Raw genomic sequence first — 14377 nt, 5'->3', positions numbered from 1 at the left:
GTTCTGTTGCATAAGGTAACCTCCTCTGGAGGAATAACCACGCCCCTTAGCACCATGAATGTTACACGCTTGTATTGTAGGGAACCTAAAGATCTCGCTGTGTCTGTGTCGGTCTTAATTGCTTGTAGGGCTTAGTCAATGTTTGCCAAACAACGATTCGCCGTCGTAGGCCATGTCTAATATCTTTGTTTGGACTTCTGGTCGGAAGGTGGTGGCTTTAAGCCAGCCTTGGCGCCTGAACTGCAGTCCCAGCTAATTGTCGAAAATTTGTTTTTACAATATCTAGAGCGCAATCGATAGTCTCTGATGCTACAGGCTCTCCTTCCAGCAAATATTTTGTGCCTCCTGTCATTTCTCCTCCGGAATGAGGTCAATCAGACCCGCCATGTCTGACCACATTTGGCGATCATAACGCCCTATGATCACTAATGAATTAGCTGCCCTGATGGAAGTGGCGGTCATGGTTGAAAACTTCTTTCCAATCAGGTCCAGACAACGTCCTTGTTTGTCGGGCATTGTAGTAATTGGCGTCGCTGGATTTTTAGACCTTTGCTGGGCAGCCTGGGAAAAGACAGAATCTGGCCTGGGGTGTCCGATGAGGCAGGATGGACTATTGGCCGGAGCACGACACTTTTTATCAATCCGTGGAAGCAGGCACGGATGCAGGGTTTTACATAATCTTGATACCCTCGTTCCATATATAATATATTATAGGAACGGCCCTAGTAACTTTTCTGGACTCTTCCTTAAAATCATATAGAAAACATTCAGTGTGCTCCACCGTTACTGGAAGTTGAAACCTAGCAGCAGCACGCTGTATAAGGTTATGAAATCCACCTATATTTTCTGGTGGTGAGTCGGATGGCAGAGGAGTTGGAGGCAAAGGCATAGGGATAATGTACGAATCTCAAAGATCCAAGTGAGAATTTTTTTGTAGCTCACCTTCTTCAACTTCCTCATCAGAGGAAGTGTCCTGATCTTGTGGAGGCTGGTGTTCCTGAGGAGGGTCTTTAATTGGAGTTATTGGAACCGGAACTTCAGGTGGAAATAAAGGTTCCGGAACCGACACAGGCTGAGGTGGTGTAATAACCTGCTGCGGGCGAAACCGCCGTCTAGTCAGCTAGCATGGCCTGTAAGTCCTGGATCAGGTTAGGAGGTAGATGGCTGGTATCCGAACGGCGAGAGTGCTCTTGTATACTGTATGATGAGGCACAACAATGTCCTCTTGGCAATAGTGCTCATTGTAGTCATCTTCACATTTGATATTTAGTTCAGATGGATGACTAGCTATTCTGAAGGGTCAATCATCATCCTCATCATCATCATAATCATCATAATCATAATCATCATCCTCCTCCTCCTCTTGAGTATATGTTTCTAGGAGGTGAGATGGAGTAAGAGGGTAAATGTATAAACACTTTCCCTCAACAATACCTTGTTGGAGTATGTGGATTGAAAAGATTTAAGCTGAAAACTTCTGGATGAAATTGGCGTTGAATAAGCTCTAACCTCCACTAAAGCCTTAGTTGGAGCAGGTACCAACATTGTTAAAGGTACGGCTGTCAACGGAATCATTGTAGATGGAGTGACCGTCGATGGGCTCTCTGTTATCATCGACGGAATCATAGTCGACGGCCCCACCGTCGACGGAATCGACATCGACGGGCTCGACGTCGACGCGGCAGTCGTAGACGGCACCATAGATACCTGCGTCTTCGTCGATGAGACGTTCGTCAACGGCGGAGGCTTCGTCGACGGTACCTTCGCCGACGAGTGTTTAGATGACGACTTCGTAGAGGAGCCCTTCGTCGACGATTCTTTGACAACGGTCTTCTTAGTCACAATGGAAATTCTCGTCGACAATATGGGAGAAGTAATAGAAGTAGTAGATATTGTCGCCGTCGACGAAGGAGCTGAAGACGTGACAGAAATCAATGAAGAAGGTAAAACCAAAGATTTTGAAGAGGTTTTACTCACTGTTTTTGAAGAATGCTTTTTTGAGTCCTTGCGAGCTGTAGTCTGTGGAGACTGCATAGGCCCAGAGGAAGTAGAGGGAGACCTCTGAGAAGGGCCAGAGTGGGAGGATTTAAGATGTTTTCTCCCCTCAGATGAAGAACTGTCCTCAGATCTAGCTCTCTTTTTGGAAGTTGAGGCTCTGTCATCTTCGACCGAAGAAGATTTAAGCCACAACAGGACTCTTGCCTCCCTATCCCTTAGGGTTTTAGAAGTGAAGGTAAGGCAAATTTTACACTCCTTAGCCTGATGCTTAGGATAGAGGCAGTAAATGCAGTCCTTATGTTGATCATCAACATGGACTCTTTGTCGCAGGTTCTGCAGGGTTTGAACAAGGCCTTCCTGTCAGACATCTTTTAGAAAAAACTGAGTGGCACTCAGGGAGACTCCCTTCCACACGACGTGCAGTGGAAATCTGAGGAGAACTGGCTCTGCAGTATGGGTTCTAGAGGGTGTTGGTAGCGGATTGGTTGTACGAAAAGTTTGGTTCTTTTAGCATAATGATGTAGATAGGCTACTAAGATTTGGGCCTCAGGCCTTTTTTCCTTAGGGACTACTACTGTTATTTACCTTTGGCACTGCCATTTTATTTACCATGGGACTCCAGCATCGGCGGCGGGGAATGATTCAGGCATGTTAATCTATGAAAGATACCCCAATACTGGATAAAAACATATTTTTCGCTCTTGGACATCTACCATTATAATACCCTTCCATAAAAATAAAACTAAGCTGCTACCTAGCAACTACAGCCCTATATCGTTATCGGATAGCACGGGGAAAATAATAGCAACATACACATACCTAGCAATGTGGCTCAGCAGGGAAGCCTCCACATTCCCCCTGACCACCAACTCTTGCACATATGTAATGCAAAGAGTATGCTTGCCAAGACTTGCCCATCCCTACCACTCAAAACAGCAGCCAGATAAAGAAGTGTTATTATATGGTTGAAGGGAGTCTACTTCTGTCAAAGCTTGTGTTAATCCTTGATTTATACTGCTATCCTCCCTCTGCAACCTCAATGACATGGGTAGTGGCACTCTACCATTCACCTGGCCTAAATTTGGGCAAATACTGCACTTGAAATATGAAAGGCAGGCAGATTAAAAAAAATACCAAAAAACAATTAAAATTAAGATGTCGAAAGTGCTTCATATTGTGAGCATACCAAACAACAATATTTAATATAGGCAAGTTGATTCAAAGGAAGACGTGTGATCTTACAAGATAAATCAAAACTATATATCAAGTAATTTAAAAACACTAATTTGTGAAAAATGTGTGTTTATTTTCAGACACAATCTAAAGTGGATGACAGTATTTATACAATGCAGATCATTTAGCTGATCCAAGTATCACACACATTACAGACTTTTAAAATAACTTGCTCTGCCATGTCTCCTGCTCAACCTCTCAGATGTGGTTAACAGTATTTTTAATTAATTAGAAAACCTTTAAGATTATAATGCAAATATGAGGGTAATACCTTCAAAGCACAGTACTGATGTCGGTTTATCTGCATGTTTCGGTCACTGTATCTGTCCAAGGGAGTGAACATGATGCTAAAAGGCCCAGCCCAGTGACTGAACAACATGAAGAGGCTGTGACGCAAACTCTGCTGAGGAAAGATGCTTCTTCTTTGATGCACTGCAAATAAGGAACATTTTAACATTTTTTCAGGTCAAATGCATCTTTGGAAACTGGCATGTTAGCTTTTGATACAAGTTTCACAAATCAATAAAGTACTTATGAATTGTCATTAGTGTTTTATGTAAGAAACTTGCTTCTACATTAACAATAAAAATAAATATATTACTTTAAGACATAAGGGTCTTCCCGCTGTGAGAAGATGTCACATGAAACAGAGAAACTGGCCACCTGATCTAATAGTTCTTCCCGTTGCAAAGAAATGTATTATGCATATTCGGAGTTACAGTTAAACTAGAGACATGAACTTGCCCAGCCTGTTCACAAACATGTAGTCCATCTAAACAGCTTGTGCAAATTAACCCAAGGCAACCAGTATTTTCATACAGAGAATTGATCCTGTAAATGTTAAGACATCAGTTTTAAGATGCTAGAGGTTCAGTTATTTCACAGACATCAAGCGAGCAGATATCTTCGTAAGCATAGACTAGATGTCAGACTGCAGCAGTTGGATGGAGATGGCCACCATTGCAACAGAGCAGTATGCTCCTCCTGTACTTCCTTACCAGGATTCCTGACCCACAAGGTTCTCCACTCAACATCACAGTGAGTGCCATAAAAAATAAGGGGCTCAAAGCATTCAAGATGCAAAAGAGGATTAGAGAAACTTCTAGTGTAGACTGAGATATCCATCCTGCTTCCACTGATACTGTCTTCAGACTGATGGAGCCTGCAACCCGCTGACCCTCCAGACCAAAGTAATCAGAACTAAAACCACAGTTTTAAAAGTCAAACGATGAATACAACAAATGTATATTGCTTCAAATGGTGATAAGAAAAAAGCCAAAAACAAACACCACTGGTAATAAAAACAAAGGGCACAGGTGGAAAGGAATGCAGCAGACCTTTCATGAAATGGTCCAAAAGGGCTGCCCCTTGACAAACACCCAGCGCAAATAAAAGGAGTCATGTGGGGAATGTAGGACACCGAACAAAGGGCACTGTTCCGTTCACATAACGGACACAGGGGAGCACCAGAAAGAATAAGACTATACCTGTCACATAGCAGTGGACTTTGCATTCAAGAGTTTGCAGGGCTAGCCAAATCAAGGGATCCACTATCACATTTCAAAGTGTATGTCAGATGAGTGCCACAGAGAAAATGTCACATTTTATATCCCACTGTAACAGTGCTTTTGAACCTGTACAGCACTCTGCTACACTTTGGCTACTTGAGTTATACACACCTCATATGCAAGGATTAATGCAGCCACAGCACAAGATCTAGCAAACAACTCTGCCCTCTCTGCTAAGATACTTCTCAATGGTTTTGTTGGCTAAGGGAACCTGCACAACGTGTCAAGATGGAGTGCACAAAAGGCCTTCAGGGGCTAGGTTAATGTCCCACAGGCATTACACTGTCATCTCACCTAAATAAGCACCCTAGTCCAACAAGGAGTCCATACCAGCAGCCTGTGATTGAGGAGGACAGAAGGAACAACAGTGAGGGTGGAGGGGCACATCCACAAATTCTTTAATAGCAGTTTGGAAGGACAGAGCTTCAGCTCTACAAGCAAGCATAAGGAATATGCTACTTACCAGTATGCATCTGTTCTTGGCATAGAGGGCTGCAGAGTGGTACATTATGAATAGATCGCCATCTGGTGTTGGGCTCGGATGATTGCACTTTGTTTTTCTCTTGGAGAGTCTTTTGTATCTTGGTGACTCCTCCCTTGGTTGGTAGTGCGCATGGGCATCGGCTCCATCCTTAGATTGTTTTGCCATAGTAGGGTTAGATGGAGTAGTATAGTAGAATACAGATAAGAGTCCCCAAGTAAGTGTATCTAAATAAGATAATGTTGGAACAGACACAGGTTTCCGGGGAGGCTGGGAGGGCATGTACCACTCTGCAGCCCTCTATGCCAAGAACAGATGCATACTGGTAAGTAGCATATTCCGTTCGAGGCATATGGGCTGCAGATGGTACATTATGAATAGACTATACAGCAGTTCTCTCCCTAGCGGTGGTCGCCCGTGTCTGTTGCAACTGTCTGAAACAATGTTTTTAATACTGCTTGTCCCACTCTAGCTTGTTGTGTTGTGTGTACATCTACACAATAGTGCTTTGTGAAGGTGTGCGGTGTAACCCAGGTAGCTGCTCTGCATATGTCATCTAGTGGAATGTTTCCCAGAAATGCCATAGATGCTCCTAGTTTACGTGTAGAGTGAGCTCTAGGAGGAACAGTTAATGTTCTCTTTGCCTTTAAGTAGCATATTTGAATGCATTTTACAATCCATCTGGCAATGCCCGCTTTGGAGATGGGATTGCCTTTATGTGTAGGAGAAAACGCAACAAATAGCTGTTTTGTCTTTCTGAAAGTTTGTGTTCTTTCTATATAGTACAATATGGCCCTTCTAACGTCCAGTGTATGTAGGGCTCTTTCAGCTACTGTTTGTGGTTTTGGAAAGAAAAACGGTAATTCCACTGACTGATTGATGTGGAATGCTGAAATAACCTTCGGTAAGAATTTTGGGTTTGTTCTAAGAACCACTTTATTTTGGTGTAGCTGCATAAATGGTTCTTGAATCGTAAAAGCCTGCAGCTCACTTACTCTTCTAAGTGACGTGATAGCTACGAGGAAGGCCACCTTCCATGTGAGGAATTGTATTTCACACCTATGCATAGGTTCAAAGGGTGGCCCCATTAGTCTGGTAAGCACTATGTTGAGATTCCAGACTGGGGAAGGTGGTCTTCTTGGTGGAATGACTCTTTTGAGTCCTTCCATGAAAGCTTTAATTGCTGGTACTTTAAACAGTGACAGATGTTGCCTGTTTTGTAGGTACGCCGCTATGGCTGCGAGATGAACTCTGATAGAGGTATATGCTAGGTTACATTGCTGTAGGTGTAATAAATAGCAAATGATTTGTTTAGTGGATGCGTCCAGAGGGTTGATGTGCTTACTGTTACAGTGTATAGCAAACCTCTTCCATTTTGCTGCATAGCATGCTCTGGTGGTAGGACGTCTTGCTTGTTTAATGATTTCCATGCATTCTGGTGGTAAATCTAAATACCCAAACTCTATGACCTCAGGAGCCAGATCGCTAGGTTCAGTTGTTTGGGATCTGGGTGCATTATTTCTCCATGATTCTGTGTAAGATGCATGGGTAATAACCTTAGCTTTTGATGTGGTACTTGTGAGAGTTGTAGCAGCGTGGTGAACCACGGCTGTCTTGCCCACGTGGGTGCCACTAGTATCATTGTCATTGAGTGTTGCTGTAGTTTCCGAACCAGTAATGGAATTAGTGGTAGAGGAGGGAACGCGTAAGCAAATTTGTTGGACCAATTTATCCACAGTGCATTGCCCTGGGACCTTTGGTGTGGGTACCTGGATGCGAATTCTTTGCATTTTGCGTTCTGATGATTGGCAAACAGATCTATCTCTGGTTGCCCCCATTTTTGGAAGAATGGCTGTAGTATTTGGTCGTGCAGCTCCCATTCGTGTACTTGTTCTGACTGTCTGCTTAGGATGTCTGCTATTTGATTTTGAACTCCTGGTAGGTGTTCCGCTAACAGGTAGATCTTTTGAGGAATGGCCCATCTCCATATGTCCTGTGCTAGTCTGGACAGTTGGAGAGAGTGTGTCCCCCCCTGTTTTTGAATATAATACATTGCAGTCATGTTGTCTGTTCTGATCAGGACTGCTTTTCCTGCTATTTGTATTAGGAAAGCTTCTAGTGCTAGAAATATTGCTAATAGTTCTAGGTAGTTGATGTGCAGTTTCTTTTGCTGCACACTCCACTTCCCCTGTACTGTGTATCTGTCCATATGCGCTCCCCATCCGGAGAGCGATGCGTCCGCTGTTATCGTCACTTGTGCAATTGGCTCTAGGAACGACCGTCCCTTGGAAATGTTTTCTGTGTTCCACCACTTCAGAGAGCGATGCGTCCGGTCGTTTACCAACACCAGATCTGTAATCTGACCTTGAGCCTGATTCCACTGTGTCGCTAGACACTCTTGTAGTGGGCGCATTTGTAGTCTGGCATGTGGTATTAGCTGTATGCAGGAGGACATCATGCCTAATAGTTGCATAAACACTCGTGCTGGTAGTAAGTGTTGTGGTTGAAATCTTTGTATTAACCCGACCATTGTCTGTACTCTGATTGGGTTGGGGTATGCTATTGCCTTCTCTGTGTCTACTGTAGCCCCCAGGTATTGCTGAATCTGGTTTGGTTGCAGGTGTGATTTTTTGTAGTTCACCGTGAACCCTAGGTGGTGCAGCAATTGGATTGTCTTCTGTGTGTTGTGAAGACATTCTTCCTTTGACTTGGCCTTTATTAGCCAATCGTCCAAGTATGGGAAGACATGTATTTGTTGTCTTCTTAGGTGTGCTGCCACCACAGCTAGACATTTTGTGAAAACTCTTGGTGCTGTTGTGACACCGAACGGAAGGACTTTGAACTGATAGTGTTGTCCTTCTAACACAAACCTTAGGTATTTCCTGTGGGCTTTGTGAATTGGGATATGAAAGTAAGCGTCTTTTAGATCCAGTGTAGAAAGAAAGTCCCCTTTCTTCAGTAAAGGGAGTACTTGTTGGAGCGTGACCATGTGGAAATGCTCCGAATTTATGTACGCATTGAGAGGTCTGAGGTCTAATATCGGTCTTAGGGACCCGTCCTTTTTGGGGATCAGGAAGTATAGAGAGTATACTCCCGTTCCTTGTTGATCTTTTGGGACCTTCTCTATTGCATGCTTTTGTAGAAGTGCTAGAACTTCTTCTCTTAACAATGTTAGATCATCTTGACTCATTGGACGCTGTTTGGGGGGGATGTTTGGTGGGGTAGCTGTGAGTTCTAGGCAATAACCATGTTGGATAATTTGTCTCACCCACTTGTCTGACGTGATGTTTTCCCAGACAGGTAGGAACTGTGATAGACGTCCCCCGACCGGTGTTATGTGGTCTGGGGGGAGCTCTATGAAGTCACTGTTTTGGTGTTGAGGCGTTGCGGTTGTTATTATTTCCGCGGCCTCTACCCTTATCGTTGTTACCTCTGTAACTGCCTCTTGAATTACCTCTAGGTGATGTTGGTGTGAAAGATGTGGATTGCCGATTTGTTCCTGTGTTCTTTGAGCCCCCTCTATAGGTGGATCTACGAAAGGAACCTCTGTGTGTTGGCTGTTGCAATGCTCCCATTGACTTAGCCGTTTCCGTATCTTTCTTCATTTTTTCTAATGCCTCGTCTGTGCTTGAACCAAACAATGTTTTCTGATCAAATGGTTTGTTCAATAGTGCTGTTTGCACTTCTTGTTTGAATCCAGAGATTCTAAGCCATGCATGCCTTCTTAGCATGACACTGGTATTAATAGACCTTGCTGCAGTGTCTGCTGCGTCTAATGCACACTTAATGGAAGTATTGGTTATTATTTTACCTTCCTGTATTAATTGATCTGCCTTTTTCTGGTGTTCCTTTGGGAGATGTATGAGAAGTTTTTCTAACTCATCGTAATGTGCCCTGTCGTAACGTGCGAGTAGTGCTTGTGTATTTGCTATACGCCAGCTATTCGCTGCCTGTGATGCTACTCTTTTGCCTGATGCATCTATTAACTTCGACTCTTTATCTGGTGGAGGTGCCTCTCCTGTAGATAGTGAGTTTGCTCTTTTGCGAGCGTTTGAGACCACCAGCGAGTCTAGGGGTACATGTCCTCTAATAAAAATTGGGTCCTTTGGAGCCGCTTTGTATTTTTTATCAATTCTGGGGTTTAACACCCTGGCTCTCACTGGGTTTTCGAAAATTTCCTCTGTGTGACTAAGAAGACCCTTTAACATAGGAAGAGTACCTGATGTTCTCTGTGCATTAGGTAGAGTCTCTAACAAGAAATCTTCTATTTGAGGTTCTGTGTGCATATCTAGCTTGTGATATTTTGCTGCCCTATTAATGAGCTGCACAAATCCTGTGTTATCATCAGGTGGTGAAGGCTTTGAGGGATATAGCTGTGGGTCGTTGTCCTCATCTGACCCTACATCATAGTTTTCCCATGGGTCCTCCTCATCTGGGATAGTTTCGTCATCCCCTTGAGGTTCTCCCTCCCCTAGATCACTGTCTACATCTGACTGAGGTGTAGCTGGTCTTGGTGTGGAAGGTGTAGGAACATTCGGCTTATTGTGAGGAATAGGAGAAGAGGGTGTGACTCTTGGACGAGGAGAAGCAGGAGGAGTTATATTTGTCCCCATTGTTCTCTTTTTTGGAGGAAGAGGTTTATCTTCTGACTGTTCACTCTTTCTCTTCTTTGTGACCACTTTCCCAGTTTGTGGATCAATAAACAAGATCTTTTGTTTGGGATCTGTCTGTTGCTCCTGAATCGGTACCGAAGGTCCTGGTTCAGAGAGGTGCTTTTGTTTTCGATCGTCAGATCTTGTTGTTTTCGGCACCGAATGTTTGCTCGATTCCGACTTTCTCGGTATCGAGTGTTTCTTGGGCGATAAGTCATATTTGTGTTTCGACATGGAATGTCTCGATACCGAGCTTTCCTTTGCATGTAGCCTCGGTGTCGAAGTCGATGTCGCCCTTTTGTCGGATCCGACATGGTGGGAGTCCGAGTGTTTCGGTTTCAGTTTCGGTTTCGTTGCCGGGCCCGAAGGCGGGGCGTCGGAAACTTTTTTCAGCGGTTTGACCGGGCCCGAGGGCGGGGTCGTTACCGCACGGGGTCGGTTTTTCGGTAAGGGGACGTCGTCACTCACGGTTTGTTGATCGATGAGTTCCTCGGTCTCCGACTGGTCCCCTTCCGACCCCGACTGTTCTTCTTCTTCCTCGATTTGGTCGTCTCCGAACAACTCCGGGATCGCTTCCGCCTGCATTCTGGAAACCTCGTGTCTTCTAGCTCGACGATTCCTAATCGTTAGCTTGGAGGAGAATGCTGCGCAGGCTTCGCAGTCCCTGGATTCGTGTTCAGGCGATAGACAGAGGTTGCACACCTCGTGTAGGTCCTTGTGTGGGAACTTAGCACCACACTTTGGACATTTTTTGAATGGAGTCCTTTCCATGGACCCCGGGCTTGACTGCGTCGAAAAAGGCCTCCTGTTCTTCGACGTAGATTCAAGTTTTTCTCTTCGATTTTTTATTTGCAACGCGTCGGAATGGAAAATGAACGCGTTCGATAACAATACCGTCGAATTGGAAAGGGAATACGCGTCGATAAATCACTTTCTTCTGAAGTTGATCTGGAGCGTCTCGATCCTCATCCGAACCCGATGGCGGAAAAAAACAATCTAAGGATGGAGCCGATGCCCATGCGCACTACCAACCAAGGGAGGAGTCACCAAGATACAAAAGACTCTCCAAGAGAAAAACAAAGTGCAATCATCCGAGCCCAACACCAGATGGCGATCTATTCATAATGTACCATCTGCAGCCCATATGCCTCGAACAATTACCTTTTCCCACAGCACTGAGGCACTACAGGAGTTACCTCATACTTTACCAGGTACGTGGAAGGATAAACAGAGCGGGTTTGTGGTGGCAGAACAAGCAGAAGAAGGGGATAATAGAGCTGCAGCTGGAAAGCTTTTGGTCTACCTCTCCTGCGAAAGGAGAGGAAGTATTCAAAGCAAGTTTACATCAGGTGTAGAGGTTTTCCCCTTAAGGAAGTTGGTCTCTAGAAAAACTGCAAAATAAGCAGTATGGACGGGCAGACGAGAAATTTGGGGTCAGTCCAGAAAGTCCTATGGTACTGGGCAATCTGAATGCAAATTGTCCGGCACAATACTTGTTTTTCCTATGCCGTCTATGTGTTGAAAAATACTAGATTCTGAGAATTACTGAATTCACCCTGTAAGCTATTACTTTCTCCTATGCAGCCAGCATTGGTTCAAGCAAGGTCTTGTTGAAGGGCAAAAGATGGTCTTGAGAAGCAGAACATCTCAGCATACAGCAGGGGCAATTCAAGTGGCTCCACTGCTTTATGTTCAATAGCCGCTAATAAACCAACTTCCTCAAGGGAAGGACCGAAGGAAGGCGGACTTTGTCCTCTGAAAAAATATCAAGGCCACTATCATTCTGATGGTCCAGTTAAAGCATAACGTCTGAATGATAAGCAGCAAGGAGGATATTCGCCTCGAAATCACTGTGCTCGAAATCCATGAAGGGCATATCGAGGCACATCAAAGCTGAGCAAAAGAGATATTCCAAGCATATACATGTCTGGAATCTGGGCAGAGTTTCAGCATGGGGCTGGACCTCAGTATAAGCTCTGATCTCTCTGGACACCCAAAATATTCCCTCAAAATTTGAGGGAAACATTAGCGCAGAGCACAGCTCAGAGAACAAGGGACATAGCATACAAAAGCCTATGTCAGTAGTGACAGCAGTGGCTTTTATTGATGATGTGCCAACACGAGACCCTGTGAACGCACAGGGTCTGGCGGAGGCATCCGAAAAGTAAAACCTAAAGTGTTTGGACCCATGTACCCCTAAATACATCCTACACAGCCAAACCTTAAGAGGAGAAAGTTCAGTATACAGTCCTGTGAATTCAGGGAACAGTTTTTTAAATTCAGAATCGGATCCTACAAGAGTTCGGCATTGTGGACTAGTGCTACCATTTATCCAAAAGAAATGGAACAGCAAAGATTATTTTAATAAAAAATAGAGCACGTTTTGTTTTATATTATGTTGTTTATGGCTCTTGTGAGTGGATCATTTGTAGCAGACTTGCACAAGGAAGAGTAAATGGACCTTCTATTGGCCGAAGCAAAAGTTTTAGCTTTTCTTTCCCTAATGGTACATGGAGACGCAAGAGTTACAGGCTAAGGGCTTATGGTCAGGATTCAAGCATCAAATGAAGAGCTTTGTGGATCTGGTTGGGACATTGCACACTTGATTTGAAGGCCATTAATTCCGGAGGCAATAGTCTGGTGAGTAAGTGTTAGGATTTCTATGCGTTCTGGGAAAACTAAAGGAGAGCGCCAGGCACACATCGATAAGGCATGGAAAAACAGGAGATGACAGAAGTCTCCATTGAGCATAAGACACTGGTAAGTTCTGGGCATGTGGACTCAAGATTAGGGTTGAGTGCTCCCTGTAAACACTTAAGAGCAACTGCTAAGAGAAAAGGTTTACTGATCTAGTCTGGAGATATTTATAAGGCGAGGAATATGAGGGAAGAAATATCCATCAGAACAGTCATTTGATGAAAGGGAATGTTCAAGGGGCTTACTTTTTTCATTAACTCATCTAGGGTCAAGGTGCCTGAAACAACCAGGACAACATCCAAACCGACAGACCACTGTGATTACATTTTTTATCATTTTGATGTCACTTACTACTGCAATTCCTTTACAGAGTTTCCTTAAAGAACAATGTACTTACCTTCGCCAACGCCTTGTCTGGTAGAGTATCTAGCCGCAGATGCCTTACCTTCTCATTATACCCAGGCGCCAGCATAGATCCAGAACTTTTTTCGTGGGCAATACCCCTGCGTGACAGTAGATGGCCGCGTATGTCTCCATGTGGTGTGAACAGTACCTATATAGGAGTCAATGTAGCATGCTGTCCGTGTACTTTGCCAACTTTCCACGCCAGAAGCGCGGAGCCATGAAGAGTACTGACCACTGGTGTCTGAGAACTAGGGCTCAGAAAGGGGAACAGGCTCCAAGTCTATAAATCCGTTTGAAGATTGGGCAGGATGGGTGAGTCAGTAAGCAATCTGCGTATAAGATAGCGCCTCTACAAGTTATGGTGTTACCGATTAGAAGTAACTTGTTCACCTGGTTGAAACTTATAGTCGCAAAATCCTTACCATAGAATAGATACCCAAGCAATACCTACCTAGAGGAGGGTCTGTGAAATTTTTCATAATAAAAAGTTCTGCAGGACCAAACGGGTAAAGTGCCTGTCCCTGTGGACCTGCCTGTCACGGCAGAAGGGTTTGGTAAATGTATGCAGAGATGCCCATGTTGCTGCCTGGAAGATGTCCAGAACAGGACTCGCCATGCTAATTAGAAGCTGTTCGGGAGGATAAGACCGAAACGGCACTGAACAGCTCCAATAAAAGGGAGCGTCTGTGAAGGGGTTAGGTGTGAACTCGTCACATTGATAGTGAATCCAAGTGAGTGTAGGAGGTCTACTGTGGTCTGGAGGTGGGAGACTACTGCCTGGGCAAAGCCAGTCTTCAACGGCCAGTCATCGAGATAGGGGGAGACTGGAATCCCTGATCTCCACAGATGAGCTGCAACAACCACCATCACCCTGGTGAACACCCAAGGGGCACTGGTAAGGCCAAAGGGGAGCATAGTTGACTGATAATGCTCTTGGCCTATGGTGAACCGCAGGTAACGTCTGTGAGTAGGCAGTACAGAGATGTGTAAGTTGGCATTATGCAAGTCCATCGCTACCATCCAGTCTCCCATGTCCAGGGTAGACAAGACTTGAGCTAGCGTGAGCATTTTGAATTTCTCCATTTTCAGGAAGAAATTAAGAGGGTGCAGGACTAGGACATGATGAATGCCGCCATCCTTCTTGAGCACCAGAAAGAACAACCACAACCTACTATTGATGCCAGCACCCTCTCTATGGCTCCCTTGGCCAAGAGACGCCTCTTTCTGGCAGAGAAATGAGATGTGGTTCTCCGAAAACCTGTCGCAAGTGGGTGGATTGGGTGGAGGGGTAGTCTCAAAAAGGAGAGAGTAGCCCCTTCTGGAGAACCAACTGGTCAAATGTT

At 44.6% G+C, this 14377-nt stretch overlaps 1 protein-coding gene across 11 annotated transcripts in view; it reads right to left on the bottom strand.

Annotated features, from left to right (window-relative positions):
• Positions 1–14377, bottom strand: part of FRYL (FRY like transcription coactivator) — a 2483143-nt gene that overhangs the window by 1391976 nt on the left and 1076790 nt on the right. For all 11 annotated transcript variants that reach the window (XM_086962669.1, XM_086962670.1, XM_086962671.1 and 8 more), the window contains one exon: positions 3503–3663. In XM_086962669.1, the coding sequence (XP_086818795.1) occupies positions 3503–3663 (161 nt within the window). The remainder of the gene's footprint in view (positions 1–3502; positions 3664–14377) is intronic.

Source organism: Lissotriton vulgaris, chromosome 3_1 (genome assembly GCF_964263255.1).
Source record: "Lissotriton vulgaris chromosome 3_1, aLisVul1.2, whole genome shotgun sequence".
NCBI classification, from domain to species: Eukaryota; Metazoa; Chordata; class Amphibia; order Caudata; family Salamandridae; genus Lissotriton; species Lissotriton vulgaris.
The sequence above is the reverse complement of the archived record's forward strand: the minus strand, read 5'-3'. Positions and strand labels throughout refer to the sequence as shown.